The following is an 18,940-nucleotide window of genomic DNA, read 5'->3' on the forward strand; positions in this document are numbered from 1 at the left end:
GTGACATACACATTCCAGAGCTATAATAATAGCGTCATAGCATCATCCACATTGTTCGACTAAACCCCTATTCCCATGCACACTCTGCAAAAATAAATAATCACCCACTCTATATCATTGATATAGAAGGTAAATGGAACCTTGATCTCATAGGTAGAGTATTTGATAATAGTATTATCAAAAAAATTAGATTGCTTGAACCTGATTATGACACTGAAAAAAAAAGTAGTATGATGTGGATAGGCACTAAAGATGGTTCTGTTTCTGTTAAGTCTGCTTATAATTTTTTATGCGATAGAAATCCTGTGAACATACCTGTAGACTGGAAAGGAATATGGTATCTTAATATCATGCCTAGGGTTAAACTATTTCTTTGGAAAACTTTAAGTGGTTGCTTGCCTGTTAGGGAAGTCTTAGGTAGATATACACCAATAGATATCAATTGTCCATTATGTAATAACTATGTGATTGAAACTGTTGATCATCTCTTTACTAGATGTGTGTTCTCTGAAGCAATTTGGAGAGGGCTTTCTTTCTCTCAAAATTTTTATTCTGCTGCTAATATTTCCTACAAGAATTGGTGTCTTATGTGGTTAAAGGATTGCACTAACAGAAATTTCTTTGCCTATGTTCTTTGGTATATATGGAAGTATAGGTGTAAAGTTGTTTTTGATAATGTTACGCCTGATCCTAATGATCTGATAGAATTTATTAAGAAAGACATCCCCCAATATTTGCGGAAAAGTTTTAGGTGTTCTGCTAATTTGAAATCTACTTCTCTTTGTGATGCTGCAAATTTGAAATCTTCTTTAGTGTGTGATATTTCCCATCCAGGCTGTATTCATGAGAGTTTCAACAGATTGCAGGATGTTGCCTATATCTATTTTGATGCTGCTTTTCAGAACAAATCTAACAAATTTGCCTATGGTATTGTGGAAGTAAATAATGAAGGCTTACTTGTTGAGTTTACAAGAGGGACAAGATGGTGTTCAAGTGCCGAAGAGGCAGAATCCAGAGCTTGCCGAGAAGCTACAAGATGGGGACAAAGCAGTTGAAAAGAAAGACTTATCTTCCTCAATGATAACCAAAATGTGATAAGTAGTCTAAAAAAGAAAAAATTTGTTGTTAACTGGAGGTCAAAAGCTTTTCTGATACAAGTTTTAAATCTTCAGAATTCTCTTACTAGTTCTTCTTATGTTTATATTCGGAGATCGTGTAATAGTCTAGCGGATAATTTAGCAAAATTCCTCAACAGGCATGCAGATGTGCATGTTGATTCTAGATATTGGGAGAAATTTAGAAAGGAAATATGGTTAGGTATTCTATGTAAGCAAAACAATGTATGTTTTTCCAGTTAGTTTTAATTTCCTTTTATAAAAAATAAATAAAAATAAAATAAAACCAGAACCGACCAACCCTGGGTTCTCTTTAGAAAAACCATCACCGTATATTCGAAGAGTTTGACTCCTCTTCAACCATTATTTTACCTTTGCATCCATATGTTCTTGTCTAGTTCTGGACTCAAAACTGGAAACAGTACTGTGTCTCAAATCTTGGGAGCTCGTAGTTCAGATTTGAGATTACTTCAATTAAACACTCAAGTTAAAGATTGTTTAATCGGTATTTATGTTGTGATATAAGGTGCAAGACATTCTCACGAGTACTGTTAGTACGGTAGTACCTTAAAGGAAGATATCTATCTCGTGAATGATCTCCCTGTTTAAGAGAAGCCTAATTGAAAACGCATGCTATACGGATTTCCTTGTAATACAGTGGATAATAAAATCGCTCCGTGAAGGGCGCTATTTTGTGGAACCATCCTTTTTTTTTTCTCTTTTTTTTTTATTTTTTATTTTATAAAGGTGCTTGAACAGTTGGTCAAGAGTAGGGCTGTAAATTCTGCCCGGCAGTCCTAAGCCCAGTACCGTCCGCCCTTACCCATAACAGCCTATGAGTACCCGTTGCCCGTCACAGGCTAGCCCGACCTACCCCTTTTAAATAATAGGACGGGCACAGGCCATGAGTAAAAAAGTATTGCCCGGCCCGGTACCCGTCCTGTCAACCCGTTAACATTACCCGTCCCGTTTGCCTACCCATTTACCCGGCCTAATTATCCCTTTCCGCTTTCATTCTATATCTAGATATATACTCGCAATATCAGTCTATCGATTCTATCCCGAGTATCTTTCTGCATATATTCATTTTGCTACCTATAGTGAGAAAATTTAGGGTTTCCTATTGAAAGATGATCCAATCTTGGAGTAATTATAGGAGATTTTGTTATATATTAGTTGAATTAGGTCACAATCAAAGTTATCTTTCTCTTGTATTCATTTTCTATGTAAGGGTTTGGAAGAACCGCAAACGAGAGCTTGATTTCGAAGTTTTGCTACGCGGCTAAGCCTAAGGTATGTGTTTCAGTAATTTCATTTTCACTTGTTTTATGTTTTTATTTCAATTGATTTTGCAATTGTTACTAATGATTGATCTTGTAATGTTGTTTTAAATGATTTTAAATGATGATAGATTTACTTTTCTGCTTGATGCATGTGCTAATAAGTGATAGTAATAACTTGGGTATTCATTTCTGTTTTTTGTTTCAATTGATTTGGCCATTATTGTTGCCGATTGATGTTTTAATTTTGCTTAGGATTTATGATTATAAATTACTTTTCTGTTTGATGGGGTATTCATGGGTATGAACGAAATGGATTAATATATTCAAATCGGTAAATGAAATTGGGATCTTTTAGTGCTCACTTAGGTGTTGGATGTTAAACTCCAATTTAGTTTTGAATCACTAGATACTGTTTTTTATGATCATTGAATTTTGAATGAAAGATTATAATTAAAGTTTCTGTCTTTCAAAATTTTGAACCACTGGATAGTCTTCCAGCACTTAAGTGGAATGAAACATAGGTGGAACAAAAACAAAAATTACAGCTTTTGGTTTGTGATTTTGGCATCCCTTTTTTCATTTCTTACTTCATTCACGTGATGGTTAGTACTGATGGGAATTATGCACATGTTTGCTTGTTTATTTGAAACTGTACTACTGGAGTACTTACAAGGGGAAGTTCACTAGTTCATATTGTTTTCTATACTTCACTGACCTTAATTACAATATGCTAGTATGTAGTTGCTGAGTGAACTTAACCAGTCTTATATACTTGTATAACTTATACATTCAATGATATTCTACACAGGAATTCTCACAACGGATCCTAGTCAAGTAGGCAAAAATCCTTCACAAGCAGCATCTAAGCTTATTACCAATTCTGATGTTAATGGAACTCCAGCTCCAACAAATGCAACTATCCTAAAGCCAAAAATAAAGTTAACATCTGAGGTATGGGGTGGTTTTGATCAGTTAGAAGAGGAAGATCCAGAAAATCCTGGGACAATTATAAAGTGGGCAGTTTGCAGAATCTGTGGAGAAAGGAAAAAATCAGGTGGCAATGCTGGAACCTCGCACCTAAAAAGGCATACAAATATCTGTTTGAAGAAGCGCAATACCGATAATTCACAGACCACAATAGCTGTAAATGGTCAAGGTAAATTTGCTACCTTTCAGTTCAACCAGGCTAGAGCTAGGAAAAATGTCATTAAGCTAATTATTTTAAGATAGCTCCCTTTCCAATTCGTTGAAGATCCTATTTTCCAATGGTTCATCAATGCTAGTTTTCATCCTGGTTTCGTTAAGTTTTCTCGTAATACTTTGAGGACTGATATATATAAGTGTTATCTAGAGGGTAAACAACAGTTGAAGAGAATTCTTCTTGATAGCCCTGGCAGGATTTCACTGACATCTGATATTTGGCTCTCAAAACAGAGATTGAGTTACTTGGGTATTACTGCACATTTCATAGACAAGAATTGGGTGCTGCAAAAAAGAATAATAACTTATGCTTTAATCGACACATCTCATACTGGTGAGAATATAGCTGAATTCATTTTTCGCAAGCTTGTTCATGATTGGAGTATTTCAGAAAAATTGTTTTCTTTAGCTATGGATAATGCTAGTGCAAACACTGTCTCAGTTTCTAGATTGAAAAAATTATTGCCTAACCTTCCTTCTAAGGGAGATTTATTCCATGTTAGGTGTTGTTGTCATATCCTGAACTTAGTAGTCCATGATGGATTAAAAGTTCAGGGGTTTACTGAGATGCTTGAACATGTTAAGGGTAGCTTGAAGTATATTTTTATGTCTGGTACAAGGTGTACGCAGTTCCGATTATTGTGTGATGATATGGGTGTTAGGCCTAAAAATTGCAGCTTGATGTAAAACATAGGTGGAACTCCACTTATCTTATGTTGAAAGATGCAATTCCCTACCGTCAAGTGCTGTCGGCCTTCCTTGATGATAGGTAATGTCCTCATGTTATTGATGATACTAATTGGGAACACGCTGAAGTGTTATGTGCATTTTTGAATCCTTTCTATGATTCCACTAATTATTTTTCAGGAGTTCATTATGTGACTAGTAACTCAATTCTTCAATATTTATATGAAATTGGTATGGTCTTCAAGAATCACAGAGATAACCCATTTTTCAAGAATATTATTGCTGTCATGGAGGAAAAGTTTGTTAAGTATTGGGGTGAAACTCCTATATTATTTGGGTTAGGATCTATTTTGGATCCTCGTCTTAATCTAAGAGGGGTGGAAAGTACTTTTTCTGATATTGAAGAATGCTTTGGCACTTCTGCATTCTCAATTTGATGCCACGACGAACAAAGTAGGTTAATGGATGCTAAGCTGAAGAGTCTGTTTGCGAAGTACTCAAATATTTTGCATGATAAACAGGTAACTATAGTTTCCAGTGGTCCGCCGACTTCAACAGGTACTTCAGAGACTTATGCTGGTCCAATGCATTCAGGATCTTCAACCGAGGTCTCCTCCACTTCATCTGGAAGCACTTTCTGGGCACCTCGCAATCGGCAAGAAAGAGACCCTCTTGCTACATCATCAGAAGAACTAAAGAGGTATTATGCTGAGCCTGAACCTGCTTTGGCTGATATCGAGAACTTTGATGTGTTAGATTAGTGGAAAAGCAATGAAAAGAGGTACCCAGTACTTTCTTGTGTCGCTCGTGATGTTCTAGCATTCCAAGCATCTACAGTTCCCACCGAGTATGCCTTCTCTCTCGGGAAACGTATATTAGGTGATTACCGAAGTAGTTTAACTCCGGATATGTTGGAGTGTTCAGTCGTTCTGAAAGATTGGTGGAAGGCTGAGATGAAAGATATTTTTAAGCCGATTGATCCTTTGAATGATGATATTACTCCGGCAGATGAACTTGAACGTTTGGCCACTTAATCTCGTCAGTCGCTTCTTTTCTAAGGTAAATATATGTCTTCACATCCTTTTATGTTCATGATCACTTTTCATTTACATGATAATTCGATGCTGGTTTCTATAGAGATAATAGAATACTGACTTGCTGTCTATATATTAACATAGCACACAATGCAAGTGTTAGTGAATTACAATTTGATACTTTTGTAATCTAGAGTGAACAGAAAACAGTACGCTCTTTCCATAAATTTTTGTATTGATCTTTTTCTGTTTTTGTGCAGATGAATGGCTTGAAAGTTTTTTTTAGTATTGTCAGAATAAAGTTGTGTGGAGTCATGGACTGCTAAGCTGCGCAAGTAGAAAAGGACACATGAGTCTTTGTTTTAAATTGAGTTATTAAGGGATGTTTTCTTTTAAGTTTTAATGTTTTGATTTTGAGTGAACAATTTAGATCTTTGAAGAACATGAGTTTATTGATTTGTTTATGGAAGTATTTGATTTATTAAGTTGTTGAAACTTTAATATTATACATTAAAGGCCCGCCATGAACCTGCCCGCCCGGGCCCAAATTACTAAACAGGCTTGGGTAGGCCATGGGCAGTCTTTTAACAGGTATAGTCCTGCCCTCCCGGCCTATTTGTTCTGATGGGCAAGAGATTTCCAGGCCCGACCTGTCCCGTCCCATTTAATAATTAGGCCAGGCTTCCCGGCCCGGCCCAATTTACATCCCTAGTCAAGAGAACAGTATGTGCGTTTGCGTTCGTGCACTCGAATCACACCTTACGCTTACCTTTTACAATTTTTTGGTCCTCTGTTGTTTGCCTTGACTCTTCACCCTCTTGTGAAGTCTATTGCTTCTGTAAGCTTGATTTACATGTCTGGTACCTTGATGATGGTACGATTATTGGTGATACACTTGAAGTTGCTAAGGCTTTGAGTATAATAGAAACCGAAGGGCCAAGTAGGGGTTTACATCTCAATATCAAGAAGACAGAGGTATTCTGGCCTTCTATTGACCCCAGCAGCACTGCTGATGGTGTAATCCCACTTGATATTGGTAGACCTACCAATGGCGTTAAACTTTTGGGGGACAAGTGAGTTTGGATCTTAATTTTATTAGTGATATGTTGGTGAACAGGGTGAATAAGACTGTTCAACTAATGTATGCAATTAAAAAACTCAAAGACCCTGAGAGCGAGATGCTATTACTTCGCAATTGCACTGGTGTGTCTAGATTATACTTTGCAATGCGTACTACCAATCCAGCAGCCCTACAACGTGCCACTAATCTCTTTGATGACAATGTACTTAGGTATTTGAGGTTACTAATTACTGGTGATGGTGCGGGTTTTGGAACTTTACAACAAAGATTAACTACTTTACCTATCAGAGATGGTGGCCTAGGCATTTACACCATGGCTGACACCAGTACCTACTGCTACCTTGCTTCTCAGAGTCAGACAACTTCAGTATAAAAAATAATTCTGGGTGATTTATTCTCAACAGGCAAAGGTTCTGCTCATCAGTTGGCTCTTAAGAATTTTATCCAGGTATGTGGATTACCTCCTTCTTATTGTGTCCATGATACTACCCCCCTTCCATGCACTCTCTGGCAGTCACTTATTTTAATGCAGTCAAGAAGCAAATCCCAAATCAATTTTCTATGTATGCAAGAGATTCCATTTTGTGGCAGTGTAACCGTGTTAAGCATGCTCAGGATTATTTATTGGTTGTCCCCATTAGTAGGCTTAATCAGTGCCTCGGGCCTAGACAGTTCAGAGCTGTACTTTGCTATCGCCTTGGCATCCCACTTTTTGTTGAGAATGGCTTATGCTCTAGTTGTAACAAATCTATGGACATTTTTTGGGACCATGCGCTTCATTGTGCTAAAGATGTTGGAAGTAAGTTTCGACATGATCTTGTTCGAGATGTTGTAGTTGATATTTGTTACAAAGCTAACGTGTCTGCGCGCAAGGAAGTCCCTCTTGGTATGGTGTCAGATGATGGAAAGGACTTGAGGCCTGCCGATATCCTTGTTCTCAACTGGGAGAATGGTCAAGATGTTTGCATGGATGTCACAGGTGTCTCTCCCTTCACTGGTGAAGGCATTTGTTCTTTTGTCCCATGTAAAGCTATTTCTAAGGCGGTTTCGCGTAAGCAAGATAAATATTTGGAAAAGTGAGCTTCACTTGGATATGGTTTGGGTGTCTTAGTGTTTTCTACTCTTGGGGAACTTGGTGAAGATACTTTGTGTTTTTTCAAGCGCCTGAAGAATTGTATTGTTAATAACGATGCTAGTAGTGGTTTTGGTAGTTTTATTTTTCATAGATTAGGCATTGCTATTCAAAGAGGTGTTAAAGCCCATCTTGTTGCTAGGTTACCAACTAAATGCTTTGTATAAGTTATGTTTATCAAAACAATATTTTATACTATCTACAACTAAATCCATTAACTAAAGAGTAACACGACTGTATTCGATAAGGATTTATATGGATATTTAACAATCCTAAAAACTCTTAGGTATTCGATTGAGATACGTAAGGAATCATAAAATATCCATTGTATTCAAATAGGATTTATTGAGATTCCACACATATCTTCATCTAAGATTTCTTAGGATAGTTAAGGGCCAAGATATATATGGATCCTTATGGACATTTATAGTCAAAATATGTGTTTTATTATCTCATATCAATCTCAACCCAAACCACATGAGTTTCATGGATTCTTATGGACAAATTATTGTTTGTTTGGTATTATTTTTTTTCACAGCATGTTATGTTTTTTCACCACCACCCACTGCCGACCACTACCACCACCAAAAACCGCCAACCAGCACCAGCACCACCACCACCATTGACCACCAGAACCGACCACCATCTCCCACCACCACCACACCCAACAAAAATCACCACTGACCACGAGCACCCACCACAAACAACCACCACCGCCACCACCAACCAACAACACCTCCAACAATAACCACCACTGACCACCAAAAATCACTATCGCCACCACCACCTCCACCCACCAACCACCACCAACAACACTTATTGATGGTTTTTTTTCTTTTTCCTTTTTTTTGAAAGGGAAGCATGATAATCTTTGTTTTTTCAATTATATTATAACTTGGTAGTCCACTTTAATTTTTATTTATCTGAATTAATCCTAATTCAATCCATTGTAATTTAAATTATATATCTTTAAGAATCTTTCAGATTCTTTTAAGAAACATTATAAATTCACCAGATTCAGGTAAACTAGTATCTATTTTTAGCCATATAAATCTTGATCCAATACACCCCTGTAATTCTACACAAATCTGTAGAAAAATCATGCAAAAACCGTCCCATCACATGCGAACGGATCAACCATTTTGGAATTTAATAAAATATCATTCTGGGGCCCATCCCTAAAAATATGTGAGAGCACGGTTTCTGGGTGGTTTTTCCATGCGATCCGTGAAGACTTTTTGTTACCTAAATATGTTTGGCCCAACATGATATTCCACTACCTTGGTCCCTATTCCTCCTCTAATTTTAGCGGTGACCTTTGAGAGTTGAGGCAAAAAAAAGTAAAAATAATTTCAGACGTGCCCTCCATAAACATTTTTTCTCTTGAAGCATTGCGCTCCATGATCTTGACATTGGAACCAAATAATTATGAAAGAGAAATGTGATTGTTTAGTTAGCACTTGACCATCATCATCACCATTATCACCCAAGGAAAGAATAATAACAACATCAAACAAGGAATACGATCATACCGTACATCAAATTCATTCGAGTCATGGCCATCAAAAGCAATGTTCTCCTCTGTCCCATCATTCTTGTATTTATAGTCATGTTTTCTTCTCCAGGTAAGTAAACATATTTTGTATCCATGAATTGGGGTATTGGCTTGTAAACATAGAGTTGTCTGCCTAGCTAGCTAGGTAACCCACATAGTACGTGACTATTCTCAACACATCCCTTCTCTTATGCCACATTGTACGTGAAATTTTCATACTATCTGTAGATACCAAAAACCACACTCGACGCGTGGCGCTAAATGAAGGCCGAAGTAGTATAATATTCCTAAGATAGTCTACATAGTATCTTAGTTTAGTTTCCTTAATTTGTAAGTAAAGGACATTTTGTAAATTCAGTTCTACTCTCTAATACGTAAGAAAAAACCTAATAGAGAGAAAATGATCGGATTTCATTTTCTCTAACTTCATCTTCTTCCCCAAAACTAGATCCAAAAGAGCTCAAAAACTCATTAATGGAGTCTCATCTTGTAAATCAATTAATCATAGTAAAATCCATGGATGTAGATCTACTCAAAGATCGAACCATGTAAAATTTGTGTGTTCGTTTTTATATTTTTAGCACTTCATATCATCATTTGGTGTTCAAAGAATCTAGATCTAGAAATTGTTGTATGGCTTGAAGATAAAATGAGTCAAGAACAAGAGAATAACAAATTGGGTGTAACTATGGATTTTTCGTAGTTACAGTGTCGATGTAGAATCATGTCAATTGCAATCTTAGGATTACTCCATAGACTTATTAACTCAGTTACCCATAGGAAGTTGGACTATTCTCAACATAATCGACACCCAGTTTCATTTCTCGCAGAATCTATTTTATGGGCGTCTTAGTTCCAGGTATTACGGGTATAGAAATAGCTCTTCATTTGCATGCGCCTTTATACTGATTAATCAAAATTAACATGTCAGAGATGGTAGCGGGATTTGGTTGCGAATATACTTTACGGTGCCCAGATGTTGAGTCTTGTTCTATGTGTAGGTACAAGAAATAGGATTTCCACGTGTCATACCAAGTAAGGTAAGGAAATCCTAGTCAAAGATCCGTGTCAGTGACCTGTCAAATAACATCAGAAGGCGAAATACAAATCCCAAGGGCGAGACAACTCTCCACCCCGAATAAAGTATAAGGACCATCAAGATACTAAGGTGAAGCCACGAAAAGATTACTTGGCGAAGAAGATAAACCGCGAAGTAGGAGCAGTAGGGCGTAAGAAAAAGGACAGGTGTCCCGACAAGACCACGTGAAGTCAGCGAAAGGTGGGGAAAAACTTTATGGAATATGCTCCGGGCGAAGCATAAAGTAACCTCGGCGAGATGATATGAGTTGTATGTCACTAAGGTTGCTTAGGCCTATAAATAGAGACCTTTGGACAATGTAAAGGGAAAGATCTTTTGGATAGGGAAAGGTCTAGCATAGGAGAGAGAGAGAGTTTGGGTTTCCTTGTAATTCATAGGCTGAGAGAAGGGATTAGGGTTTCCTTGTAACCCACGAGTGTAACTTGTATTTCGCTTGAGATTAATAAATAAGTTTAAGTTCTAGTGTTTATTATGTCTTAGATATTGCATATTCTCCATTTGGGTGTGTTGCTGGATTTCCAGTAATCACATTTTGGCGCTAGAAACAGGGAGGTTGTGAAAATAGGAGATCTAGATAATTAGGGTTGGAAAAATTCAGTTGATATTGAAATAAGGATAGGTTGATGGCTAGAACATCAGATCGAGCAGCGCATGTGATAGCTATAAGGAAAAGCAAACGATTGGCAGATAAGAGGGGAAGGATGGAACGGGCCGGAACATCAGCTGTAGGAGGCAGACGAGAAGAGAACCAGCGGCAGACGAAGGAAGATGGCCTCATGGAAGGTTCAGTGCACACATCCGATACAGACACCGTTTTCGAGGAGGAGATGACTCGCGAGGAGATGGAAGAGAATCTCAGAGAAAAAACATGATGTTAGACCAGCTAAGGGAGACGCTCCATCGTGAACGAGAACAGGACCGAGACTTGGCGGAACAACAAGTACAGTTGGAAAGGCATAATGCTAGGTTGAGGTAACAAAACCGGCAACTTAACGAAAACGTGGAGATGAATGCCATAGATTCGGAAGGAAACACTGTATCTTCGGAGGAAGATGAACTGCGGCGAAGGAGATATGATCACGAGGAAGATGAAGGAGGAAGAAGAAGAAGAAGACGAATAAATGAAGACGAAGAAAGAGACTTGAGAAGAGCACTGGAGATCTCACAATGGGAAGATCAGAGGCGGAGACATGAGGAGGAACAGAGGAAGGAGGATGAACTGAAACGTCAGGCAAACCTTATCCGAGACGAGGAGTAAAGGCGACGACCAGGCGAATGGAGGCTTAGCGTGATGAGAGGCCGTCACCATGAGGAGTATGGAGGAAACTTGAACCAAGAAGTCCTGAACGAGTTGAGAGACATGAGGGATTTAATTAATAACTCACGAAGAGGTGGAAGAGTACAGTTAGCAGAAGCAATAGAGGAAGCAGATAAATCGCCACTCACCTATGAGATCATGCATACGAACATCCCGGAGAAATGCGTATTACCAACGCTTGCAAGCATATTCAGTGGATCGGAAAGTGCAGCGCGACACTTGAAACAATGTACCCTTTCGATGATGCAATGGGGCCGAAATGACGCAGTACTTTGTCGCTATTTCCCCGCGAGCTTAACAGGGGAGGCATTAACCTGGTTCGATGGACTTCCGGAAAAGTCAATATCATCATTCAAAGATTTGCAGAGGATATTCTTGACGACGTACATAAGCAACAACTTGTTGAGACCAGTGATAGAGACACTGTTCAACTTGAGGAGAAATCCAACAGAAAGCTTGTGGGGGTTGGTCACGAGATGTAGAACAGTGTGCAGCGAGTTAGCCGGGAGAGTTGATGAACGAAACTTCATCTTAGCCTTCCTGAATGCTTTGGTCCCAACGGACCTACTGTACAAACAGATATTCATTATTCGAAACTCGATAACGATGAATGAGCTGAGGGAGTACCAGGAGGAATACATAGCGTTGGAAGAAAAGCAGAGGCAGGTCAGTGAAATGACGTTGGCTCTAGCGAAAGAAGGGAATTATAGGCTATTACCAAGGACGGTGCAGCAGTAGAGGATGAACTCGGGCGAGGAAAAGGAGAGACAGCAGTTCCCGTCCCAACGAAGCTTGTGGCTGTCTCGAGTGGATATCAGGAGTGGATTGATCAACAAAGGTATGAGGAGTCAAAACGAAGAAATCATGAGCCACGAAGCTACAATACGGGATACGAACCTAGGAATAATCAGGGACTCAGATACGGGGAAAGGAGGCCCAATGGAACAATCTTTGAACATGTGAAACTCCCACGACTTAACACAACTGTGGAAAAAGTGTAGGAGGCGATAGTGCTGACGGAGGAAATCCCGCCCCCACCAAATTTCGGAAGAGATTCCCCACCAGGGTCTCGAAGTCATGAATTTTGTAAGTATCATCGCTTTCATGGACACCAAACAGGGGATTGCAGGAACGTTCGGCGAATTATACTTCGCTTGATAGACCAAGGGAAACTCGCGTATTTCCTAAAGGGTTATGTGCCACCCCTGCCACCTCGTGAGAATCAGCCGATATACCGGATCGAGATAGACCGAGGAAAGCAACAACTAAACTGTAATTCGATAATTTACGCGAAAAGAAGTCTCCAAGACTTTCATGACAATGTGCTTAAAAGAGTACACAAGAGGGATTTCGAGGGAAACGAAATATTCAGCGTCATGACGAAAGAGCCGCTAGAGGAATGGCAGAAGAGGGAGATAACCTTCTCGGCGAAGGATGCACCCGATGGGGAAATTTCACACACAAATCCTCTGGTCGTGACCTTGGGATTCAGAAAATATTCCAGATGGGAGGAAGAGAAAGCTGAGGAAAGGAGAATTCGGGCAATAGACAGAATCTTAGTTGATACTGGGAGTTCAGTCGATATCCTCTTTTACCATACCTTTAGGACCATGGGATACAAGAACTCGGATCTTGTACCTTCTACATATAACATATATGGGTTCAATGGGGTAACGTCTAAGCCGAAGGGGGAACTGATCGTGAAGATTCTCACTGGCGAACTAGAGACGAAGGTCATAGTCCATGTCGTAGATATCGATTCTCCCTACAATGCTCTCATAGGGCGGCCTTGGATACATGGAATAAAGGGAGTTGCGTCGACATATCACCAGGCGATCCGGTTCCCAATGCCAAGCGGAATCGGCGAGATAAGATGAGATCTCAGAGATGCAAGAGAATGTATAACAAAAGACGTGCATAACTACGATGAGAAGTTAAGAAAGAAGATGGAATAAAGGAAGAAAGTCAGCGGATAAAGAAGAGACGAACAGCTGATAGTATTTATGATAGAGTCTAGCAAAGAACTGAGCGGAACGCAAGAGGATGAGGAGGAAACCAATGAAGAAAAAAATCATATCGAGGAAGATAATAACGCAATTCCAGAGGAAGGAGGCCAGGTCAATCAAAAACAAGGTGGAAAGGCCAAGAAGGGGAAGGTTGCTGAAGGAATTGAAATAACGAAGAATAAAAATGAAACTCCCACGACAAAGGAGAAGAAAATTCCACGAGAAGGAGGGAAGATGAACCGGTCAAGAGGAAAAAAGGCACATGGACAAGAGGCCGAGGAAAGCGTTGAAATATAAAATTCACATAATAAATTGAAAGAAAGTCGCGAAGACGAGGAGATGGCCCGGTTAAAGGAAGAACTTTACCAAGAGAGGCGAAGAAAAGAGGATCTGGTCAGGTAACGAATAAGGTTAGAAAAGGAAAATGAGAAGTTGATCATCAGAAATAATCATTTGAAAAGGAAGGAGGCAGATAGTAATATGCAGGAGGAGAGATATGCTATGGGAGAATCACGAACTAAAGAAAGACATTACACGCGAAAACGAGAAGGCCTAGGACGAGGTGAGCAAAAGGAGCGAGAACACTTGAAGAAGGCCATAAAAAGCAGCAGAAGATAATTCAGGGAAAGGGAGTATCGAATGCAACAATCAATAGCAGTTACTCGAGGAAGAAACAATATCCCCAAGGAAAGAAGAGAAAGTGATTTTCAAATGGTAAACAAATGCTCAAGGAATGAACCGTGCAAGCCAGAAATAACAGCGCTTTTCTCGTTAAGGCAAAAGGAGCATGAGAGCTTGCGAAGTCTCGTCGCAAGATGGGAAGCAGTATGCAAAAAATTGAAGGGAAGAATCTCGGAAGAGGAGTTGGTGCGATCATTCATCTACGCTTTATCAACCGGGCAGCCGTTATTGTCCGCACTATTCAAGATAAGAAATGCAGTACGAATGAAGGAGTTGAAAAATACCAAGCCGAGCACATTCGTATGGAAGAAGAATAGGAAAGATACAATGAGATAAGATAAATGTATTCGCTTTATTTTGATGATAAAAATGAAACGATCGATGTACTCAATTTTCAAGAGCATAGCAATAAAAATTTGAAGAAATATTGATGAAATAAATATTCGCCGGGTAACCAAAGACAGTAAGACCTCAATATTAGGAGGCAAATAATGAATATGAAATAAAAAGTTTCAATGGAAACTTAAAACCTTCTCCTAGGAAGGCTGGGAACCCATGACTTGCACCCTAGTTCGCATGAAAATGCAAGAGGCAAAGACCTAAAGCATGTCGTGGACAACTCTCAAGAAGAAAGCTAGGGGCAATGATAAGATCTATCCGCTGAGGGTCCCTTTTATGATGGCCTTCGGTAAGGGGTGCAGAAATATGACCAAGGCACCGACGTATTCGGTTGAGCTGCGGGTGCCTGGGACGTCTGGAGCGTTACCGGACATGTCCGTCTGGCAAGTCTTGGCTACGATGCACTTGATCCCAAAGAAACCCCACTTAGGGTGTGACTTCGTAACTCCGATCCTTATCGACGAAGAGGATAAGAAGTCACGAAAACAACTGAATGTCGTAATAACCGGATGGGAGCAGACTAACATGCATGTTAGGGTTAACCTCCTTGAAGGGGCACTCAGGGGGAATATAAAGGGATGAAACCCTCCAAATTAGGGAGTTGTGTGACCAAAAAAGACGGCAATGTCATGGGGATGCTATTCATGGGAATAAATAGGCCTATCATATTGTCACAGAAAGAAAACTTATAAAAAATGTTAAGGCGAGGTTGATGGATTGCTATTCGCAAAAATAGCAAGCGCCTGAGACTTTGCCGAAGTAATACCCTTAAAAACAGGGTGAGGCGCAATAAGACCTTAATTAGGAGGCGCAATAAGACCTCATAAGCAAGAAATAGACACAGCTACTAAAACAGCAATGTTATAAAGAGAATTCTCAGAACCATCTCCTCTCGATTGGATAATGACAACAAGAACAAGAGGCAAGTATATACTTTTATATTTTTTGTTCTTTTGGCATTATCCGCACGAAACTACAAAGCGCTTAAGATACAATCTAAGGCTACAGGACAGGGCAAGAAGGAACCTGGAGCAAAAAACTAAGACCGGGCACATACTTTAGCAACCAGTGCTCCTCACTCTTTTAAATTAGCATTCTCAACCTCGCCGAAAAGCAAAAGGCAGCAGGGATGAGTGAAGAAAGAAAGCCGGAACTGAGGGTGATTTGAAAGGTGAAGGCAGAAACGAAGATGAAAACTCGCAAAAGAATAAAAGTAAAGTATATACTTAAAGGATCCACCATTCTTTTGAGAGTTTCGATGGTCAGTATATACTTGAGGCGAATGGCGGAAATCAAATAAACACACGCTTGATAAAACAGAATCATAATATCATGAAATGTGATTATTCCCAAAATAAAGCGTTTGACCCCCAAGCTTGAGAGAGCCCATAAAAAAATTATTAGTTATAAAACACTAATCTGAGACGAGAGAAGACAAAACTAAAACTGCTACTGAGGAATGGCACTATCGATGATGGTTGACTCAGGGATCTCGCCGCCTGCCTCGATAATGCTAGTAGAAGCTCCCTTGGACCCCTCGTTGTCCTTCGCGGTGTCAACTTTTGGTTCCTCGTCATCATCAAGAGACAATTCCTCGTTGGTAGGATCAGAAGCTTCATCCTGAGGCTTCTCATCATAAGAAAAATCTACAAAGGAAAAGAAGGAGGAGGAATGCCATGCTCAGCGCAATAGTCATTGAAGAGTGGAACCAAATAGCTCTGAGTATTATTGCGGGACGTCTTGGATACCTTCTTGGAAGAATCGATGATCTCGTCTATATTATCATTTAGACTCTCAATCTCCTCATTAAGACGAGAAACGTCACCACGAGCTTCGTCTCTCTCCCTGGTGATACGAAGGACCTGACTCTTATGACGCTCATATGATTCTGCGAAGATAAGAGAAACTACATTAGAAACAAGGAAGTAAGCCGGGTCAAACAAAGATAATAATACACCTAAAAACTACCTTCCGCCTGAAAGATAATAGTATTTAAAGTATTCTGAACATCAGAGTATAGATGATCGAGTTTGGCAACTTTGAGGTTGGACTCTTCAAGTTGAACACATAACTCATGATATATTCTATCCCAACCTTCACCATGAGGTAATTTTGAAAGTGCTCTTGTCAGACTGAATGCCGAGAACGACTTTTCCACGGAGACTTGCGGGCTTGATCGGAGGAGAGGATTTCGTAGGTTTTGGACTAGAGGAAGTGGCTAATTTATCTTGCAAGAGTTCCACCTTTTTCTTCAAACAATCAACCTCCTCGTTTAGACCATCCACAGTGTTCCGAGACCTACGAAGAGTAGTTGCGAGCTCGGTTTTGCGTTTAATCACTCGATCGTAATCTTCTTCTAGTTTCTTATAGTTGGCTATCGACGAAGAATGGAGGCTTCGCGAGGTAGTAAGAGAATTAGAGACCCGTTGAAGCTCTGACTTAAGGCGAAGGTTGTCATTGTGGAGATGAAGGTTCATTTCCTCTTTACGAGAGCATTCAACTGACAGACGATCCATTTGCAAGCAAAGGGTCTCGGCCTTTTCGTTAAGGATGGAGTTCTCAGAAACATAAATATCATTTTGAGTTGTAAGTTTCACCATCTCAGCGCAAATATCTTCCAGCGAGGAGGAAGCTTCGTCGGCGCTTGACTTTTGATGTGGTTATAGTAATGAGGTTCAAACTCTCGGACTTGTGAAGGATAATTTTTTAAACTTAATAAAAAAAGATATATATATATACAATAAAAATATTAACACTGGTGCGAGAAACTGGGACTAAAGATTCGACCATTTTTCATTTTCAAGTGGTTCAGAATTTAATTCTAGGCGATTATAGTTCAACACAAAACAAATATTAACTCTATTCTTTTCCAAAGTAGATTCTATAAAATATTACTTGTATTTTATGAGCATGGCGCATCAAGAATCCCTAAGACTAAGCATGCTCCATCAAATAAAATCACAAATAATTAATTAAAATCTTAATTCAATTAAAATTGGTGCAAAAAGTAAATAAAGAATTAATTAAAATTACCACATGGATGAAACACGGCCTCCTCCGTCGTCCCAGTGCTTGGGGTTTAACTCGTCATATTAATCATGTTCTCAAAATACATAATTGTTTCTCAAAAGTTGATTAAAATGATAAAAATGAGTAAAACAGTAAATGTACGACCCACAGAAGGCGTCACAAAAAGAATGATAAGAGACAGGTGCTGCTGATGTTGAGACTGCACTGCGACCCTCCAGTGTGCGTCTCAGACATTGTTGATTAACGACTGCTTACGCCAGTCTGTTCTTCGTGTTCTTGGTGTTCTTCATCAGCAGCAGCAGAAACAGAGTTTGATCAACTCGTGATTTCTTGCTCCTGAGCTATCCTCTCGACCTCCAACTCTCGACACCCTTTCTATGACCTCCAAGGACTCTATTTAACCCGAAGCATGCATCAAATCTCCTCCATAACTCCACAAATCCTCGGCAGTGAAAGAAAATATTTTCGGATATTTTCTTTCCTGTTTTAGCTTTTCACGCGTTTTTTCTGGTCCAGCATGCTCCAATTCGACTTATTCACGCCTCAACACTCTTCCAACGCCAGCAGAACTCCCCCATGCACACAAGAACTTCAATTTTGCTCGTGTTACAGTACACGTGCTCTGTTTTGGGTGTGTGAATCATACCGAAAATTCCAGCCAAATTTGATCGATCATGTCACCCATACTATGTTCCTTAACCTATATCACATCTCTATACCAAATTTCAGCCATTGAATCGACCCATAACCCCTTCATTTTGACGATCGAAATTCTGCCAGAACTGTTTAGAAATTTCCCGCCTTTTTCCAAAATTTGAATTATGAGAAGAAAAGTGTCCTCCCCCTAATCCTGTACGGGTGTCCCTTTAGTAATTTTGGGGTGGAAATAGTAATTTTTCTGGGTTCCTCCGGTACATTTCTGGGACGCTTCCGGTGCATTTCTGAGGTGCCTCCGGTACATTATCCTGGGGTGTAAAACACTACTTTTCGAGCTCATTTCGCCGCAAAGGCTTATTTCTCTAAAAACATCTACAAAAACACAAAATAACACAATAAGTACTTAATCGAGTCTAACAATACAGAATATTGATAACAAAATAGACACATAAATGCGTCTATCAGTGCTCATTTGACGTTGCATGCATCGAGGTTGACGAAGCATAAAATAAGAAAATAATGGAAGCAAAGGCAAGAACAATAGAGGGACGTCCAAGAAAAAATAACTTACTCAAAAACTTCTCTATCTTTTGGCCTTGCTTGCGGGAATGATCTTTTTCTTTCTTAAGGTACTCCGATAAAGCTTTGATTTTAGCGTCATCC

The 18,940-nt window shown here is 39.4% G+C and overlaps 2 protein-coding genes across 2 annotated transcripts; both read left to right on the forward strand.

Moving 5' to 3' along the window:
- Window positions 1–233: 233 nt before the first annotated feature.
- Window positions 234–1,055, forward strand: LOC113339687. The gene has a single exon (XM_026584921.1). It carries the CDS (start codon window positions 234–236, stop codon window positions 1,053–1,055), a length of 822 nt encoding a protein of 273 aa, XP_026440706.1.
- A 10,422-nt stretch (window positions 1,056–11,477) lies between these two features.
- Window positions 11,478–12,242, forward strand: LOC113339688. Its single transcript, XM_026584922.1, has one exon. The coding sequence runs from the start codon at window positions 11,478–11,480 to the stop codon at window positions 12,240–12,242; it is 765 nt and encodes a 254-aa protein (XP_026440707.1).
- The last annotated feature ends 6,698 nt before the right edge of the window (window positions 12,243–18,940 follow it).

This window comes from Papaver somniferum, unplaced genomic scaffold (assembly GCF_003573695.1).
Source record: "Papaver somniferum cultivar HN1 unplaced genomic scaffold, ASM357369v1 unplaced-scaffold_21, whole genome shotgun sequence".
In the NCBI taxonomy this organism is placed as follows: Eukaryota; Viridiplantae; Streptophyta; class Magnoliopsida; order Ranunculales; family Papaveraceae; genus Papaver; species Papaver somniferum.

Bases quoted from the DNA above. Each gene is read 5' to 3' on its own strand.
- LOC113339687 (XM_026584921.1), top strand. From the start codon at position 234: ATGTGGATAGGCACTAAAGATGGTTCTGTTTCTGTTAAGTCTGCTTAT.
- LOC113339688 (XM_026584922.1), top strand. From the start codon at position 11,478: ATGAGAGGCCGTCACCATGAGGAGTATGGAGGAAACTTGAACCAAGAA.